This window comes from Pseudophryne corroboree, chromosome 2 (genome assembly GCF_028390025.1).
Source record: "Pseudophryne corroboree isolate aPseCor3 chromosome 2, aPseCor3.hap2, whole genome shotgun sequence".
NCBI classification, from domain to species: Eukaryota; Metazoa; Chordata; class Amphibia; order Anura; family Myobatrachidae; genus Pseudophryne; species Pseudophryne corroboree.
In genome coordinates, this window is record NC_086445.1 from 8,229,660 (window position 1) to 8,251,136 (window position 21,477).

Below are 21,477 nucleotides of genomic sequence, written 5' to 3' on the forward strand. Positions count from 1 at the left end.
CATACAGGAACCCTGGTGTGTGTGACAGCTGCAATGCCGTACTGAGAGCAATGTGCAGTGACTGACATACAGGAACCCTGGTGTGTGTGACAGCTGCAATGCCGTACTGAGAGCAATGTACAGTGACTGACATACAGGAACCCTGGTGTGTGTTACAGCTGCAATGCCGTACTGAGAGCAATGTGCAGTGACTGACATACAGGAACCCTGGTGTGTGTGACAGCTGCAATGCCGTACTGAGAGCAATGTGCAGTGACTGACATACAGGAACCCTGGTGTGTGTGACAGCTGCGATGCCGTACTGAGTGCAATGTACAGTGACTGACATACAGGACCCTGGTGTGTGTGACAGCTGCAATGCAGTACTGAGAGCAATGTACAGTGACTGACATACAGGAACCCTGGTGTGTGTGACAGCTGCATTGCCGTACTGAGAGCAATGTACAGTGACTGACATACAGGAACCCTGGTGTGTGTGACAGCTGCAATGCCGTACTGAGAGCAATGTACAGTGACTGACATACAGGAACCCTGGTGTGTGTGACAGCTGCAATGCAGTACTGAGAGCAGTGTGCAGTGACTGACATACAGGAACCCTGGTGTGTGTGACGGTTGCAATGCCGTACTGACAGCAATGTGCAGTGACTGACATACAGGAACCCTGGTGTGTGTGACAGCTGCAATGCCGTACTGAGAGCAATGTACAGTGACTGACATGCAGGACCCTGGTGTGTGTGACAGCTGCAATGCCGTACTGAGAGCAATGTACAGTGACTGACATACAGGAACCCTGGTGTGTGTGACAGCTGCAATGCCGTACTGAGAGCAATGTACAGTGACTGACATACAGGAACCCTGGTGTGTGTGACAGCTGCAATGCCGTACTGAGAACAATGTACAGTGACTGACATACAGGACCCTGGTGTGTGTGACAGCTGCAATGCAGTACTGAGAGCAATGTACAGTGACTGACATACAGGAACCCTGGTGTGTGTGACAGCTGTATTGCCGTACTGAGAGCAATGTACAGTGACTGACATACAGGAACCCTGGTGTGTGTGACAGCTGCAATGCCGTACTGAGAGCAATGTACAGTGACTGACATACAGGAACCCTGGTGTGTGTGACAGCTGCAATGCAGTACTGAGAGCAGTGTGCAGTGACTGACATACAGGAACCCTGGTGTGTGTGACAGCTGTAATGCCGTACTGAGAGCAATGTGCAGTGACTGACATACAGGAACCCTGGTGTGTGTGACAGCTGTAATGCCGTACTGAGAGCAATGTGCAGTGACTGACATACAGGAACCCTGGTGTGTGTGACAGCTGTAATGCCGTACTGAGAGCAATGCACAGTGACTGACATACAGGAACCCTGGTGTGTGTGACAGCTGCAATGCCGTACTGAGAACAATGTACAGTGACTGACATACAGGAACCCTGGTGTGTGTGACAGCTGCAATGCCGTACTGAGAGCAATGTACAGTGACTGACATACAGGAACCCTGGTGTGTGTGACAGCTGCAATGCCGTACTGAGAGCAATGCACAGTGACTGACATACAGGAACCCTGGTGTGTGTGACAGCTGCAATGCCGTACTGAGAGCAATGTACAGTGACTGACATACAGGAACCCTGGTGTGTGTGACAGCTGCAATGCCGTACTGAGAGCAATGCGCAGTGACTGACATACAGGAACCCTGGTGTGTGTGACAGCTGCAATGCCGTACTGAGGGCAATGTACAGTGACTGACATACAGGGACCCTGGTGTGTGTGACAGCTGCAATGCCGTACTGAGAGCAATGTGCAGTGACTGACATACAGGAACCCTGGTGTGTGTGACAGCTGCAATGCCGTACTGAGGGCAATGTACAGTGACTGACATAAAGGAACCCTGGTGTGTGTGACAGCTGCAATGCCGTACTAAGGGCAATGTACAGTGACTGACATACAGGAACCCTGGTGTGTGTGACAGCTGCAATGCCGTACTGGGAGCAGTGAGTAGTGACTGACATACAGGAACCCTGGTGTGTGTGACAGCTGCAATGCCGTACTGAGGGCAATGTACAGTGACTGACATAAAGGTACCCTGGTGTGTGTGACAGCTGCAATGCCGTACTGAGGGCAATGTACAGTGACTGACATACAGGAACCCTGGTGTGTGTGACGGCTGCAATGCAGTACTGAGAGCAATGTACAGTGACTGACATACAGGAATCCTGGTGTGTGTAACAGCTGCAATGCCGTACTGAGAGCAATGTACAGTGACTGACATACAGGAACCCTGGTGTGTGTGACGGCTGCAATGCCGTACTGAGAGCAATGTGCAGTGACTGACATACAGGAACCCTGGTGTGTGTGACAGCTGCAATGCCGTACTGAGGGCAATGTACAGTGACTGACATACAGGAATCCTGGTGTGTGTAACAGCTGCAATGCCGTACTGAGAGCAATGTACAGTGACTGACATACAGGAACCCTGGTGTGTGTGACGGCTGCAATTCCGTACTGAGAGCAATGTGCAGTGACTGACATACAGGAACCCTGGTGTGTGTGACGGCTGCAATGCCGTACTTAGAGCAATGTACAGTGACTGACATACAGGAACCCTGGTGTTGGTGACAGCTGCAATGCCGTACTGAGAGCAATGTACAGTGACTGACATACAGGAACCCTGGTGTGTGTGACGGCTGCAATTCCGTACTGAGAGCAATGTGCAGTGACTGACATACAGGAACCCTGGTGTGTGTGACAGCTGCAATGCCGTACTGAGGGCAATGTACAGTGACTGACATACAGGAACCCTGGTGTGTGTGACAGCTGCAATGCCGTACTGAGGGCAATGTACAGTGACTGACATAAAGGAACCCTGGTGTGTGTGACAGCTGCAATGCCGTACTAAGGGCAATGTACAGTGACTGACATAAAGGAACCCTGGTGTGTGTGACAGCTGCAATGCCGTACTGAGAGCAATGTACAGTGACTGACATACAGGAACCCTGGTGTGTGTGACAGCTGCAATGCAGTACTGAGAGCAGTGTGCAGTGACTGACATACAGGAACCCTGGTGTGTGTGACAGCTGCAATGCCGTACTGAGGGCAACGTACAGTGACTGACATACAGGAACCCTGGTGTGTGTGACAGCTGCAATGCCGTACTGGGAGCAGTGAGTAGTGACTGACATACAGGAACCCTGGTGTGTGTGACAGCTGCAATGCCGTACTGAGGGCAATGTACAGTGACTGACATACAGGAACCCTGGTGTGTGTGACGGCTGCAATGCAGTACTGAGAGCAATGTACAGTGACTGACATACAGGAATCCTGGTGTGTGTAACAGCTGCAATGCCGTACTGAGAGCAATGTACAGTGACTGACATACAGGAACCCTGGTGTGTGTGACAGCTGCAATGCCGTACTGGGAGCAGTGAGTAGTGACTGACATACAGGAACCCTGGTGTGTGTGACAGCTGCAATGCCGTACTGAGGGCAATGTACAGTGACTGACATACAGGAACCCTGGTGTGTGTGACGGCTGCAATGCAGTACTGAGAGCAATGTACAGTGACTGACATACAGGAATCCTGGTGTGTGTGACGGCTGCAATGCCGTACTGAGAGCAATGTGCAGTGACTGACATACAGGAACCCTGGTGTGTGTGACAGCTGTATTGCCGTACTGAGAGCAATGTACAGTGACTGGCATACAGGAACCCTGGTGTGTGTGACAGCTGCAATGCCGTACTGAGAGCAATGTACAGTGACTGACATACAGGAATCCTGGTGTGTGTGACGGCTGCAATGCCGTACTGAGAGCAATGTGCAGTGACTGACATACAGGAACCCTGGTGTGTGTGACAGCTGTATTGCCGTACTGAGAGCAATGTACAGTGACTGGCATACAGGAACCCTGGTGTGTGTGACAGCTGCAATGCCGTACTGAGAGCAATGTACAGTGACTGGCATACAGGAACCCTGGTGTGTGTAACAGCTGCAATGCCGTACTGAGAGCAATGTACAGTGACTGACATACAGGAACCCTGGTGTGTGTGACGGCTGCAATGCCGTACTGAGAGCAATGTGCAGTGACTGACATACAGGAACCCTGGTGTGTGTGACAGCTGCAATGCAGTACTGAGAGCAATGTACAGTGACTGACATACAGGAACCCTGGTGTGTGTAACAGCTGCAATGACGTACTGAGAGCAATGTGCAATGACTGACATACAGGAACCCTGGTGTGTGTGTGACAGCTGCAATGACGTACTGAGAGCAATGTGCAGTGACTGACATACAGGAACCCTGGTGTGTGTGACAGCTGCAATGCAGTACTGAGAGCAATGTACAGTGACTGACATACAGGAACCCTGGTGTGTGTAACAGCTGCAATGACGTACTGAGAGCAATGTGCAATGACTGACATACAGGAACCCTGGTGTGTGTGTGACAGCTGCAATGACGTACTGAGAGCAATGTGCAGTGACTGACATACAGGAACCCTGGTGTGTGTGACAGCTCTAATGCAGTACTGAGAGCAATGTGCAGTGACTGACATACAGGAACCCTGGTGTGTGTGACAGCTGCAATGCCATACTGAGAGCAGTGTGCAGTGACTGACATACAGCAACCCTGGTGTGTGTGACAGCTGCAATACCGTACTGAGAGCAGTGTGCAGTGACTGACATACAGGAACCCTGGTGTGTGTGACAGCTGCAATGCCGTACCGAGAGCAGTGTGCAGTGACTGACATACAGGAACCCTGGTGTGTGTGACAGCTGCAATACCGTACTGAGAGCAGTGTGCAGTGACTGACATACAGGTACCCTGGTGTGTGTGACAGCTGCAATACCGTACTGAGAGCAGTGTGCAGTGACTGACATACAGGAACCCTGGTGTGTGTGACAGCTGCAATGCCGTACTGAGAGCAGTGTGCAGTGACTGACATACAGGTACCCTGGTGTGTGTGACAGCTGCAATACCGTACTGAGAGCAGTGTGCAGTGACTGACATACAGGAACCCTGGTGTGTGTGACAGCTGCAATGCCGTACTGAGAGCAGTGTGCAGTGACTGACATACAGGAACCCTGGTGTGTGTGACAGCTGCAATGCCGTACTGAGAGCAATGTACGGTGACTGACATACAGGAACCCTGGTGTGTGTGACGGCTGCAATGCCGTACTGAGAGCAATGCGCAGTGACTGACATACAGCAACCCTGGTGTGTGTGACAGCTGCAATGCCGTACTGAGAGCAGTGTGCAGTGACTGACATACAGGAACCCTGGTGTGTGTGACAGCTGCAATGCCGTACTGAGAGCAGTGTGCAGTGACTGACATACAGGAACCCTGGTGTGTGTGACAGCTGCAATGCCGTACTGAGAGCAATGCGGTGTGTGTGACAGCTGCAATGCCATACTGAGAGCAATGTACAGTGACTGACATACAGGAACCCTGGTGTGTGTGACGGCTGCAATGCAGTACTGAGAGCAATGTACAGTGACTGACATACAGGAACCCTGGTGTGTGTAACAGCTGCAATGACGTACTGAGAGCAATGTACAGTGACTGACATACAGGAACCCTGGTGTGTGTGACGGCTGCAATGCCGTACTGAGAGCAGTGTGCAGTGACTGACATACAGGAACCCTGGTGTGTGTGACGGCTGCAATGCCGTACTGAGAGCAGTGTGCAGTGACTGACATACAGGAACCCTGGTGTGTGTGACAGCTGCAATGCCGTACTGAGAGCAATGTACAGTGACTGACATACAGGAACCCTGGTGTGTGTGACAGCTGCATTGCCGTACTGAGAGCAATGTACAGTGACTGACATACAGGAACCCTGGTGTGTGTGACAGCTGCATTGCCGTACTGAGAGCAATGTACAGTGACTGACATACAGGAACCCTGGTGTGTGTGACAGCTGCAATGCCATACTGAGAGCAATGTACAGTGACTGACATACAGGAACCCTGGTGTGTGTGACAGCTGCATTGCCGTACTGAGAGCAATGTACAGTGACTGACATACAGGAACCCTGGTGTGTGTGACAGCTGCAATGCCGTACTGAGAGCAATGCACAGTGACTGACATACAGGAACCCTGGTGTGTGTGACAGCTGCAATGCCGTACTGAGAGCAATGTACAGTGACTGACATACAGGAACCCTGGTGTGTGTGACAGCTGCAATGCCGTACTGAGAGCAATGTACAGTGACTGACATACAGGAACCCTGGTGTGTGTGACAGCTGCAATGCCGTACTGAGAGCAATGTACAGTGACTGACATACAGGAACTCTGGTGTGTGTGACAGCTGCAATGCCGTACTGAGAGCAATGTACGGTGACTGACATACAGGACCCTGGTGTGTGTGACGGCTGCAATGCCGTACTGAGAGCAATGCGCAGTGACTGACATACAGCAACCCTGGTGTGTGTGACAGCTGCAATGCCGTACTGAGAGCAATGCGCAGTGACTGACATACAGGAACCCTGGTGTGTGTGACAGCTGCAATGCCGTACTGAGAGCAGTGTGCAGTGACTGACCTACAGGAACCCTGGTGTGTGTGACAGCTGCAATGCCGTACTGAGAGCAATGCACAGTGACTGACCTACAGGAACCCTGGTGTGTGTGACAGCTGCAATGCCGTACTGAGAGCAGTGTGCAGTGACTGACATACAGGAACCCTGGTGTGTGTGACGGCTGCAATGCCGTACTGAGAGCAATGTACAGTGACTGACCTACAGGAACCCTGGTGTGTGTGACGGCTGCAATGCCGTACTGAGAGCAATGCACAGTGACTGACCTACAGGAACCCTGGTGTGTGTGACAGCTGCAATGCCGTACTGAGAGCAGTGTGCAGTGACTGACATACAGGAACCCTGGTGTGTGTGACGGCTGCAATGCCGTACTGAGAGCAGTGTACAGTGACTGACATACAGGAACCCTGAGAGCAATGTGCAATGACTGACATACAGGACACTGGTGTGTGTGACAGCTGCAATGCCGTACTGAGAGCAATGTGCAGTGAGTGACATACAGGAACCCTGGTGTGTGTGACAGCTGCAATGCCGTACTGAGAGCAATGTGCAGTGACTGACATACAGGAACCCTGGTGTGTGTGACGGCTGCAATGCCGTACTGAGAGCAATGCGCAGTGACTGACATACAGGAACCCTGGTGTGTGTGACAGCTGCAATGCCGTACTGAGAGCAATGTGCAGTGACTGACATACAGGAACCCTGGTGTGTGTGACAGCTGCAATGCCGTACTGAGAGCAATGTACAGTGACTGACATACAGGAACCCTGGTGTGTGTGACAGCTGCAATGCCGTACTGAGAGCAATGCGCAGTGACTGACATACAGGAACCCTGGTGTGTGTGACAGCTGCAATGCCGTACTGAGAGCAGTGTGCAGTGACTGACATACAGGAACCCTGGTGTGTGTGACAGCTGCAATGCCGTACTGAGAACAATGTACAGTGACTGACATACAGGAACCCTGGTGTGTGTGACGGCTGCAATGCCGTACTGAGAGCAGTGTGCAGTGACTGACATACAGGACCCTGGTGTGTGTGACAGCTGCAATGCCGTACTGAGAGCAATGTGCAGTGACTGACATACAGGAACCCTGGTGTGTGTGACAGCTGCAATGCCGTACTGAGAGCAATGTACAGTGACTGACATACAGGACCCTGGTGTGTGTGACAGCTGCAATACCGTACTGAGAACAATGTGCAATGACTGACATACAGGAACCCTGGTGTGTGTGACAGCTGCAATGCCGTACTGAGAGCAATGTGCAGTGACTGACATACAGGAACCCTGGTGTGTGTGACAGCTGCAATGCCGTACTGAGAGCAATGTACAGTGACTGACATACAGGAACCCTGGTGTGTGTTACAGCTGCAATGCCGTACTGAGAGCAATGTGCAGTGACTGACATACAGGAACCCTGGTGTGTGTGACAGCTGCAATGCCGTACTGAGAGCAATGTGCAGTGACTGACATACAGGAACCCTGGTGTGTGTGACAGCTGCGATGCCGTACTGAGTGCAATGTACAGTGACTGACATACAGGACCCTGGTGTGTGTGACAGCTGCAATGCAGTACTGAGAGCAATGTACAGTGACTGACATACAGGAACCCTGGTGTGTGTGTGACAGCTGCATTGCCGTACTGAGAGCAATGTACAGTGACTGACATACAGGAACCCTGGTGTGTGTGACAGCTGCAATGCCGTACTGAGAGCAATGTACAGTGACTGACATACAGGAACCCTGGTGTGTGTGACAGCTGCAATGCAGTACTGAGAGCAGTGTGCAGTGACTGACATACAGGAACCCTGGTGTGTGTGACGGTTGCAATGCCGTACTGACAGCAATGTGCAGTGACTGACATACAGGAACCCTGGTGTGTGTGACAGCTGCAATGCCGTACTGAGAGCAATGTGCAGTGACTGACATGCAGGACCCTGGTGTGTGTGACAGCTGCAATGCCGTACTGAGAGCAATGTACAGTGACTGACATACAGGAACCCTGGTGTGTGTGACAGCTGCAATGCCGTACTGAGAGCAATGTACAGTGACTGACATACAGGAACCCTGGTGTGTGTGACAGCTGCAATGCCGTACTGAGAACAATGTACAGTGACTGACATACAGGACCCTGGTGTGTGTGACAGCTGCAATGCAGTACTGAGAGCAATGTACAGTGACTGACATACAGGAACCCTGGTGTGTGTGACAGCTGTATTGCCGTACTGAGAGCAATGTACAGTGACTGGCATACAGGTACCCTGGTGTGTGTGACAGCTGCAATGCCGTACTGAGAGCAATGTACAGTGACTGACATACAGGAACCCTGGTGTGTGTGACAGCTGCAATGCAGTACTGAGAGCAGTGTGCAGTGACTGACATACAGGAACCCTGGTGTGTGTGACAGCTGTAATGCCGTACTGAGAGCAATGTGCAGTGACTGACATACAGGAACCCTGGTGTGTGTGACAGCTGTAATGCCGTACTGAGAGCAATGTGCAGTGACTGACATACAGGAACCCTGGTGTGTGTGACAGCTATAATGCCGTACTGAGGGCAATGTGCAGTGACTGACATACAGGAACCCTGGTGTGTGTGACAGCTGCAATGCCGTACTGAGAGCAATGCACAGTGACTGACATACAGGAACCCTGGTGTGTGTGACAGCTGCAATGCCGTACTGAGAGCAATGTGCAGTGGCTGACATACAGGAACCCTGGTGTGTGTGACAGCTGCAATGCCGTACTGAGAGCAATGTACAGTGACTGACATACAGGAACCCTGGTGTGTGTGACAGCTGCATTGCCGTACTGAGAGCAATGTACAGTGACTGACATACAGGAACCCTGGTGTGTGTGACAGCTGCATTGCCGTACTGAGAGCAATGTACAGTGACTGACATACAGGAACCCTGGTGTGTGTGACAGCTGCAATGCCGTACTGAGAGCAATGTACAGTGACTGACATACAGGAACCCTGGTGTGTGTGACAGCTGCAATGCAGTACTGAGAGCAGTGTGCAGTGACTGACATACAGGAACCCTGGTGTGTGTGACGGTTGCAATGCCGTACTGACAGCAATGTGCAGTGACTGACATACAGGAACCCTGGTGTGTGTGACAGCTGCAATGCCGTACTGAGAGCAATGTACAGTGACTGACATGCAGGACCCTGGTGTGTGTGACAGCTGCAATGCCGTACTGAGAGCAATGTACAGTGACTGACATACAGGAACCCTGGTGTGTGTGACAGCTGCAATGCCGTACTGAGAACAATGTACAGTGACTGACATACAGGACCCTGGTGTGTGTGACAGCTGCAATGCAGTACTGAGAGCAATGTACAGTGACTGACATACAGGAACCCTGGTGTGTGTGACAGCTGTATTGCCGTACTGAGAGCAATGTACAGTGACTGGCATACAGGAACCCTGGTGTGTGTGACAGCTGCAATGCCGTACTGAGAGCAATGTACAGTGACTGACATACAGGAACCCTGGTGTGTGTGACAGCTGCAATGCAGTACTGAGAGCAGTGTGCAGTGACTGACATACAGGAACCCTGGTGTGTGTGACAGCTGTAATGCCGTACTGAGAGCAATGTGCAGTGACTGACATACAGGAACCCTGGTGTGTGTGACAGCTGTAATGCCGTACTGAGAGCAATGTGCAGTGACTGACATACAGGAACCCTGGTGTGTGTGACAGCTATAATGCCGTACTGAGGGCAATGTGCAGTGACTGACATACAGGAACCCTGGTGTGTGTGACAGCTGCAATGCCGTACTGAGAGCAATGCACAGTGACTGACATACAGGAACCCTGGTGTGTGTGACAGCTGCAATGCCGTACTGAGAGCAATGTGCAGTGGCTGACATACAGGAACCCTGGTGTGTGTGACAGCTGCAATGCCGTACTGAGAGCAATGTACAGTGACTGACATACAGGAACCCTGGTGTGTGTGACAGCTGCAATGCCGTACTGAGAGCAATGCACAGTGACTGACATACAGGAACCCTGGTGTGTGTGACAGCTGCAATGCCGTACTGAGAGCAATGTGCAGTGGCTGACATACAGGAACCCTGGTGTTCCGCTTCGTATACAGACTCAGTCACACACTATATACAAGTGTCACATAGTAAATGAATCCGCACAGTCTTCTGGATTGGTGCTTCTGCAGCAATAATGTATGAGATCACATCTGTCACATATGTATAAAAGTAAATTACATGATGCTGATTCTGTCTATATTTTCCACATTAATGAACTCTATGGGAGGAATTCAATTAGTTGCAAGCAGGTTGCATGGATCAGAGTTGCCATTGCTGACTTGCAGCCCTGTGCGCTGACTTGAAGCCTTGTTATGTGCTGACTTGCAGCCCTATTATGTGCCGATTTGCAGCCCTATTATGTGCCGACTTGCAGCCCTATTATGTGCCGACTTGCAGCCCTATTATGTGCCGACTTGCAGCCATATGTGCCGACTTGCAACCCTATGTGCCGACTTGCATCTACGAGCTGCTCACACCCACCAGCCAACCAGAGTAAAAGGTTGGAGCCCACCAGGAATTTTCCCTATCCTTGTGCACCAGTCCAGCCCTGTGTGCTGGTGTCTAGTATTTAACAACCATGTACAGCAGAAAATAGCAGAGACACATCCACAAGTGTCACTGTGCTGCACACATTCAGCGTAGCCTCATGGCGAGTCATCACTATGTCAGCGAGTCTTCCTGACGTGTAGGGAGAGCCAGCACGTTTCTCTACCAATAGACCTGGCTGTCAGCACCCTCTGGGGTTCAGACTATAAAACAGCTGTGAAAAGCATGATAATAACCTGATTCCACAGAGCATAGTATAGACATGCTGAGAAATAATCATCTGCATGGCCGTAACTAGGGGGGGACCAGGGGGCATGTGACCCGGGCACGTGATTGGATAGGGTGCTGGGATTCGTGTGCTTCTGACATAGCAGAGAAGGTAGTGGAGTAACATGGGATTTGTAATCATGTCTATTACTGCTTAGACTTTAAGCAGTAGCGGAGAGACTACAAATCCCATGAGGTATTATACCCTGCAGAAAGATGGCCGCCGCTGGAGCTGCAGTAGTCCGCTATCTTCTACCGCAAAAGGGTTGTCATGCTGCTGAGCTTTCTCCAGCCCCACACAGCATTCAGGGGGAGTCACTGATAGCACAGTGATTGATGGAAGCAGGAGAGCATGAGGGGAGGTAAAACACACACACACACACACACACACACACACACACACACACACACACACACACACACACACACTCTGTCTTGGTGTTAACCCCTGCAGTTCATTTACACTGTAGTTTTTTTAAGATTACATATATTGCCTTAATTTATAATAGTGATACTGCCTACTTTCACCACCATGACAGCTGCAGATTAAATATAATGATGCTGCTGGGTTGATTGTGGTGCCATTTGAGGCTTATATTTCGTGTTCTGACAACAGTGCGGTTAGCCCCTGAGGAAGACCAGTCGGTTGAAACAGCTGTCGGGCTGTGTTTGCTGTATTTGCTGTACTTCACCATGCCGTTTGGTTAAGGAATAAATCCTGCTTTTCTTTCATCTACACAAAGTGATGTCAGACCTACATTATTAACATGTGACCACTTACCAGTACTATAAATATCCTGTCCAAACACATAATCACTATCCCCTTGATGAAGTCCACACAATAAGACGAAACGCGATGGGTAAGGGACCTGCTACCTACCCTCTGGACTCCCTCTATGCGGACAGATAAGCTGTTTTTATTATTCAATCCTGTACGTGTGCTGCTTGCGTTTATGGACAGATGAATTGCCTTTTTTAAGTATATTCTTGTACGTTTGTTACCTTCATTTGTGGCAGGATTGTGCCTATTAAAATTGCTGCTGTTTTTATTTTTACCCTGCTCTCTTAATAATTATTGGAATAAGCAAAATTCCTAATTCTTGAGCTGCTGTAAAATTTATTGTTCCTAAAAACAGTATACACTATGTTGCTTTTATCTTTTTTTCACATGCCCTGCTTCTAAGAGTCATCAGCCTGAAAGTGTTCAAAGCTAAGTTGTTATTCATTGATTTAATGATTATACCTGAATGCACAGGTCTTTTCACCGACATTAGTAGGCGCTTTTATTTGCTCCATTTTCCTATCTTAGGATAGTAGGCAGTATCACTGATGAGGTGTTCTAGGAAATAAATTATTCTGACCCCTGTGTTCTAATAGATACACATAGGCGCTGTTCTCCACTATCTCTATACATACATATATATATATATATATATATATAGTTGTGTGTGTGTGTGTGTGTGTGTGTGTGTGTGTGTGTGTGTGTGTGTGTATATATACACACTGTTGGGGAACAGGGTGCCGTCTCCTGGGGAAGACAGCAGCGAGCAGCAGCTGAGAGATCATACAAGTCCAGTCTTGTGGTGCAACTGGCCGCAACCAGTTTTATTAACCAGAAAATAAAATAAACATCAAAAGAAAATACCTTTCCTGTCCGGCACTAACTATACACAAGACGTTCCTGACTGTCTCTAAACAAAAACACAGAGTTTTCCAGTCAATACTGTATAGCTCACTTGTATAAAGAAGCGTATTTCTCCCACAGCGGTTCTGCAGTTTCTCCCTAGGCAGTCTGCACACACTGATCAGGCCAGCAGCTCTATAACACTCTTACACAGCTGAAAGTCCTGATTAGCCCTCTGTGAGGCCAAAGACCCGAACTGGGCCCAATGTCTGGAACTTGCCCTCTCTCTCTGTCTCTCTCTCTCTCTCTCTCGGCCCTTATCCAGCTTTTACAACAGACTGAAAAGCTGCTAACAAAACAAACATTTTCCTGGACGTTTTCCTTTTCCTAAAACATGTAAGAGAGGAACCTGGGACAAACATACCTGCCCTCATACACTATTCCAGTGTTCCTGTCACAATAAATAAATAAATATATATATCAGGGCTATATCAGAGGGGTAACGGGGCTATATCAGAGGGGTATCAGGGCTATATCAGAAGCCCTCCTAGATATCTCTGCAGGTCAATCACACATATCACTCTAACGGTGGCACTCGGAAATAAACGCACAGACAGACAGGTATAACCAGGATCCTGATGACAAAGTAAATCTTCGAAACATCAATATTATACCTGTCTGTCTGTGCGTTAATTTCTGAGTGCCGTAAATCCTAGTTGCGGCCCTGTCATCTGTAATGCCAACGAGACACTGGGTGATTAGTGAGGAATAACATGTATTCCTCCCTGATATATATATATATATATATATATATATGTATAGTATATACGCTGCTTATTGCGCTGCTCCATCCACCAGACTTCGGTCTGCGGCTCTTGGCCAGGGCTGGACGTTGCTGTTTGATGAGGGGTGTCCTCTCTTTTATAGGAGATGGCCAGTCTGACGTATGACGGGTGCTAGTCATTGGATGCATCAGTTTTATTTCTTATTAATGTTTGATATAGGTTTCTATAGAAACTGTATATCACTGCTCACGCCTAGACCGGCCATTGGCGTAACCAGATACTGTTGTGTATTGTTACATGAATGTGTAATATTGTGTCTGTATTCAGTGTTGTCTTCTATTCTTACAGGTAACATAAATCGTTATGGCCAAAGCGCAACGACCAATCACAACGCGTTCCATATGGTTGTGGGCGGTACTATGAGCCAAGTTCCTATTTCCTGCAATGACCCCTGTTTTATGTTCCACCATTCATTCATCGAGAAGTAAGTTGGAATCATTGTCACACAGTATTGTCACCATGTCCCCGTTACATGTACACATTGTCACCAGCCGTCTCATTGCACATCGCAGTGCGACAGGTGTAGACTGCCAGCATTCAGCTCTCTCATCTTTTCCCCTTTGGAGCAGAATATAATATGAAATATCCGATATAAATGAGTGATAACACTTATATCTCCTAGTAGTAATACAAGATTAGGAAGATTACATTCAGGTACAAATATATAGTGGGCTCATCGTTCTCTGGGTAACAGGAACCTACAGCTGTTGTGCCCCACCTTTATTGTTCCCCTGTCACCCACCCCCTTCTAATTTTCTAAATTACCCCTCTGATATAGCCCCGATACCCCTCTGATATAGCCCTGATACTCCTCTGATACAGCTCTGATACTCCTCTGATACAGCCCCAATACCCCTCTGATATAGCCCTGATACCCCTCTGATATAGCCCCGATACCCCTCTGATATAGCCCTGATACCCCTCTGATATAGCCCCGATATCCCTCTGAGATATAGCCCCAATACCCTCTGAGATATAGCCCTGATACCACTCTGAGATATAGCCCCGATATAGCCCTGATACCCCTCTGATATAGCCCCGATACCCATCTGATATAGCCCCGATACCCCTCTGAGATATAGCCCCGATACCCCTCTGAGATATATCCCCGATATAGCCCTGATACCCCTCTGATATAGCCCTGATACCCCTCTGATATAGCCCTGATAGGCTAATACCCCTCTGATATAGCCCTGATACCCCTCTGATATTGCCCTGATACCCCTCTGATATAGCTCTGATACTCCTCTGAAACAGCCCCGATACCCCTCTGATATAGCCCTGATACCCCTCTGATATAGCCCTGATACCCCTCTGATATAGCCCAGATACCCCTCTGAGATATAGCCCCAATACCCCTCTGAGATATAGCCTGATACGACTCTGAGATATAGCAACCAATATAGCCCTGATACCCCTCTGATATAGCCCCGATACCCCTCTGATATAGCCCTGATACCCCTCTGATATAGCCCTGATACCACTTTGATATAGCCCCGTTACCCCTCTAATATAGCCCTGATATAGCTGATACCCCTCTGATATAGCCCCATTACCCCTCTGATATAGCCCTGATACCCCTCTGATATAGCCCTGATACCCCTCTGATATAGCCCCGATACCCCTCTGATATAGCCCTGATACCCCTATGAGATATAGCCCTGATACCCCTCTGATATGGCCCTGATACCACTCCGATATAGCCCCGATACCACTCCGATATAGCCCCATACCCCTCTGATATAGCCCCGATACCCCTCTGATATTGCCCCGATACCCCTCTAGCCCTGATACCCCTCTGATATAATGCCCGATACCCCTCTGATATAGCCCTGATACCCCTCTGAGATATAGGCCTGATACCCCTCTGATATAGCCCCGATACCCCTCTGATATAGACCCAATACCCCTCTGATATAGCCCCGATACCCCTCTGATATAGCTCTGATACCCCTCTGATATAGCCCCGATACCACTTTGATATAGCCCTGATACCCCTCTGATATAGCCCTGATACCCCTCTGAGATATAGCCCTGATACCACTCCGATATAGCCCCGATACCACTCCGATATAGCCCCGATACCCCTCTGATATAGCCCCGATACCCCTCTGATATAGCCCCGATACCCCTCTAGCCCTGATACCCCTCTGATATAGCCCCAATACCCCTCTAGCCCTGATACCCCTCTGATATAGCCCTGATACCCCTCTGATATAGCCCCGATACCCCTCTAGCCCTGATACCCCTCTGATATAGCCTCGATACCCCTCTGATATAGCCCCGATACCCCTCTGATATAGCCCCGATACCCCTCTGATATACAGTAGCCCCGATACCCCTCTGATATAGCCCCGATACCCCTCTGATATAGCCCTGATACCCCTCTGATATAGCCCCGATACCCCTCTAGCCCTGATACCCCTCTGATATAGCCCCGATACCCCTCTGATATAGCCCCGATACCCCTCTAGCCCCGATACCCCTCTGATATAGCCCTGATATAGTCCCGATACCCCTCTGATATAGCCCTGATACCCCTCTGATATAGCCCCGATACCCCTCTAGTCCTGATACCCCTCTGATATAGCCCTGATACCGTTCTGATATAGCCCCGATACCCCTCTGATATAGCCCCGATACCCTTCTGATATAGCTCTGATACCCCTCTGCTATAGCTCCGATACCCCTCTGCTATAGCCCCAATACCCCTCTGATATAGCCCCGATACCCCTCTGATATAGCCCCTATACCCCTCTGATATATCCCCGATACCCCTCTGATATAGCCCTGATATCCCTGTAGCCCTGATACCCCTCTGATATAGCCCCGATACCCCTCTAGCCCTGATACCCCTCTGAGATATAGCCCCGATACCCCTCTGAGATATATCCCCGATATAGCCCTGATACCCCTCTGATATAGCCCTGATACCCCTCTGATATAGCCCTGATACTCCTCTGATATAGCCCTGATAGGCTGATACCCCTCTGATATAGCCGTGATACCCTTCTGATATAGCCCTGAAACCCCTCTGATATAGCTCTGATACTCCTCTGAAACAGCCCCGATACGCCTCTGATATAGCCCTTATTCCCCTCTGATATAGCCCCGATACCCCTCTGATATTGCCCCGATACCCCTCTGATATAGCCCTAATATAGTCCCGATACCCCTCTGATATAGCCCTGATACCCTTCTGATATAGCCCTGATACCCCTCTGATATAGCCCTGATAGGCTGATACCCCTCTGATATAGCCCCGATACCCCTCTGATATAGCCCTGATACCCCTCTGGTATAGCCCTGATAGGCTGATACCCCTCTGATATAGCCCTGATACCCTTCTGATATAGCCCTGATACCCCTCTGATATAGCCCTGATACCCCTCTGATATAGCTCTGATACTCCTCTGATACAGCCCCGATACCCCTCTGATATAGCCCTGATACCCCTCTGGTATAGCCCTAAAAGGCTGATACCCCTCTGATATAGCCCTGATACCCTTATGATATAGCCCTGATACCCCTCTGATATAGCCCTGATACCCCTCTGAGATTTAGCCCCAATACCCCTCTGAGATATAGCCCCGATACCACTCTGAGATATATCCCCGATATAGCCCTGATACCCCTCTGATAAAGCCCTGATACCCCTCTGATATAGCCCTGATACCCTTCTGATATAGCCCTGATACCCCTCTGATATAGCCCCGATACCCCTCTGAGATTTAGCCCCAATATTCCTCTGAGATATAGCCCCGATACCACTCTGAGATATATCCCCGATATAGCCCTGATACCCCTCTGATATAGCCCTGATACCCCTCTGATATAGCCCTGATAGGCTGATACCACTCTGATATAGCCCTGATACGCCTCTGATATAGCCCTGATACCCCTCTGTTATAGCTCTGATGCCACTTTGATATAGCCCCGTTACCCCTCTGATATAGCCCTGATATAGCTCTGATACCCCTCTGATATAGCCCCATTACCCCTCTGATATAGAGCTGATACCCCTCTGATATAGCTCTGAAATCCCTCTGATATAGCCCCGATACCCCTCTAATATAGCCCTGATACCCCTCTGAGATATAGCCCTGATAACCCTCTGATATAGCCCTGATACCACTCCGATATAGCCCCGATACCACTCCGATATAGCCCCATACCCCTCTGATATAATGCCCGATACAAAACTAATATAGCCCCTATACCCCTCTGATATAGCCCTGATACCCCTCTGAGATATATGCCTGATACCCCTCTGATATAGCCCCGATACCCCTCTGATATAGCCCCGATACCCCTCTGATATAGCCCCGTTAACCCTCTGATATAGCCCTGATACCCCTCTGATATAGCCCCGATACCACTTTGATATAGCCCTGATACCCCTCTGATATAGCCCTGATACCCCTCTGAGATATAGCCCTGATACCACTCCGATATAGCCCCGATACCACTCCGATATAGCCCCGATACCCCTCTGATATAGCCCAGATACCCCTCTAGCCCTGATACCCCTCTGATATAGCCCCGATACCCCTCTGATATAGCCCCGATACCCCTCTGATATACAGTAGCCCCGATACCCCTCTGATATAGCCCCGATACCCCTCTGATATAGCCCTGATACCCGTCTGATATAGCCCCGTTACCCCTCTAGCCCTGATACCCCTCTGATATAGTCCCGATACTCCTCTGATATAGCCCCGATACCCCTCTGATATAGCCCTGATATAGTCCCGATACCCCTCTGATATAGCCCTGATACCCCTCTGATATAGCCCCGATACCCCTCTAGTCCTGATACCCCTCTGATATAGCCCTGATACCCCTCTGATATAGCCCCGATACCCCTCTGAGATATAGCCCCAATACCCCTCTGAGATATAGCCCCGATACCACTCTGAGATATAGCCCCGATATAGCCCTGATAACCCTCTGATATAGCCCGATACCCCTCTGATATAGCCCCGATACCCCTCTGAGATATAGCCCCGATACCCCTCTGAGATATATCCCCGATATAGCCCTGATACCCCTCTGATATAGCCCTGATACCCCTCTGATATAGCCCTGATAGGCTGATACCCCTCTGATATAGCCCTGATACGCCTCTGATATAGCCCTGATACCCCTCTGATATAGCCCTGATGCCACTTTGATATAGCCCCGTTACCCCTCTGATATAGCCCTGATACCCCTCTGAGATAGCCCCGATACCCCTCTAGCCCTGATACCCCTCTGACATAGCCCCGATACCCCTCTGATATAGCCCCGATACCCCTCTAGCCCTGATACCCCTCTGATATAGCCCCGATACCCCTCTGATATAGCCCCGATACCCCTCTGATATAGCCCTGATATAGTCCCGATACCCCTCTGATATAGCCCTGATACCCCTCTGATATAGCCCCGATACCCCTCTAGTCCTGATACCCCTCTGATATAGCCCTTATACCCCTCTGATATAGCCCCGATACCCCTCTGATATTGCCCCGATACCCCTCTGATATAGCCCTGATATAGTCCCGATACCCCTCTGATATAGCCCTGATACCCCTCTGATATAGCCCTGATACCCCTCTGATATAGCCCCGATACCCCTCTAGTCCTGATTCCCCTCTGATATAGCCCTGATACCCCTCTGATATAGCCCCGATACCCCTCTGATATAGCCCTGATACCCCTCTGATATAGCCCTGATAGGCTGATACCCCTCTGATATAGCCCTGATACCCTTCTGATATAGCCCTGATACCCCTCTGATATAGCCCTGATTCCCCTCTGATATAGCTCTGATACTCCTCTGATACAGCCCCGATACCCCTCTGATATAGCCCTGATACCCCTCTGATTTAGCCCCGATACCCCTCTGAGATTTAGCCCCAATAACCCTCTGAGATATAGGCCTGATACCCCTCTGATATAGCCCCGATACCCCTCTGATATAGCCCCGATACCCCTCTGATATAGCCCCGATACCCCTCTGATATAGCCCTGATACCCCTCTGATATAGCCCCGATACCACTTTGATATAGCCCTGATACCCCTCTGATATAGCCCTGATACCCCTCTGAGATATATCCCTGATACCACTCCGATATAGCCCCGATACCACTCCGATATAGCCCCGATACCCCTCTGATATAGCCCCGATACCCCTCTGATATAGCCCCGATACCCCTCTAGCCCTGATACCCCTCTGATATAGCCCCGATACCCCTCTGATATAGCCCCGATACCCCTCTAGCCATGATACCCCTCTGAGATATAGCCCCGATACCCCTCTGAGATATATCCCCGATATAGCCCTGATACCCCTCTGATATAGCCCTGATACCCCTCTGATATAGCCCTGATAGGCTGATACCCCTCTGATATAGCCCCGATACCCCTATGATATAGCCCTGATACCCCTCTGGTATAGCCCTGATAGGCTGATACCCCTCTGATATAGCCCTGATACCCTTCTGATATAGCCCTGATACCCCTCTGATATAGCCCTGATACCCCTCTGATATAGCTCTGATACTCCTCTGATACAGCCCCGATACCCCTCTGGTATAGCCCTGATAGGCTGATACCCCTCTGATATAGCCCTGATACCCTTCTGATATAGCCCTGATACCCCTCTGATATAGCCCAGATACCCCTCTGAGATTTAGCCCCAATACCCCTCTGAGATATAGCCCCGATACCACTCTGAGATATATCCCCGATATAGCCCTGATACCCCTCTGATATAGCCCTGATACCCCTCTGATATAGCCCTGATAGGCTGATACCCCCCTGATATAGCCCTGATACGCCTCTGATATAGCCCTGATACCCCTCTGTTATAGCCCTGATGCCACTTTGATATAGCCCCGTTACCCCTCTGATATAGCCCTGATATAGCTGTGATACCCCTCTGATATAGCCCCATTACCCCTCTGATATAGAGCTGATACCCCTCTGATATAGCTCTGATATCCCTCTGATATAGCCCCGATACCCCTCTAATATAGCCCTGATACCCCTCTGAGATATAGCCCTGATAACCCTCTGATATAGCCCTGATACCACTCCGATATAGCCCCGATACCACTCCGATATAGCCCCATACCCCTCTGATATTGCCCCGATACCCCTCTAGCCCTGATACCCCTCTGATATTATGCCCGATACAACTCTGATATAGCCCCGATACCCCTCTGATATAGCCCTGATACCCCTCTGAGATATATGCCTGATACCCCTCTGATATAGCCCCGATACCCCTCTGATATAGCCCCGATACCCCTCTGATATAGCCCCGTTAACCCTCTGATATAGCCCTGATACCCCTCTGATATAGCCCCGATACCACTTTGATATAGGCCTGATACCCCTCTGATATAGCCCTGATACCCCTCTGAGATATAGCCCTGATACCACTCCGATATAGCCCCGATACCACTCCGATATAGCCCCGATACCCCTCTGATATAGCCCCGATACCCCTCTGATAAAGCCCCGATACCCCTCTAGCCCTGATACCCCTCTGATATAGCCCCGATACCCCTCTGATATATCCCCGATACCACTCTAGCCCTGATACCCCTCTGATATAGCCCTGATA

General features: G+C 49.8%; 1 protein-coding gene and 1 long non-coding RNA gene across 2 annotated transcripts in view; one reads left to right on the top strand and one right to left on the bottom strand.

Moving 5' to 3' along the window:
- Window positions 1–13,199, bottom strand: part of LOC135050442 (uncharacterized) — a 73,447-nt gene extending 60,248 nt beyond the window's left edge. Inside the window, exon 1 of the long non-coding RNA XR_010241612.1 lies at window positions 13,132–13,199. This is a non-coding gene — a long non-coding RNA (uncharacterized LOC135050442). The remainder of the gene's footprint in view (window positions 1–13,131) is intronic.
- The window catches only part of LOC135050441 (tyrosinase-like), an 87,106-nt gene that overhangs the window by 31,231 nt on the left and 34,398 nt on the right, over window positions 1–21,477 (top strand). Inside the window, exon 3 of the mRNA XM_063956930.1 lies at window positions 14,153–14,288. Within this exon, the coding sequence (XP_063813000.1) occupies window positions 14,153–14,288 (136 nt within the window). The remainder of the gene's footprint in view (window positions 1–14,152; window positions 14,289–21,477) is intronic.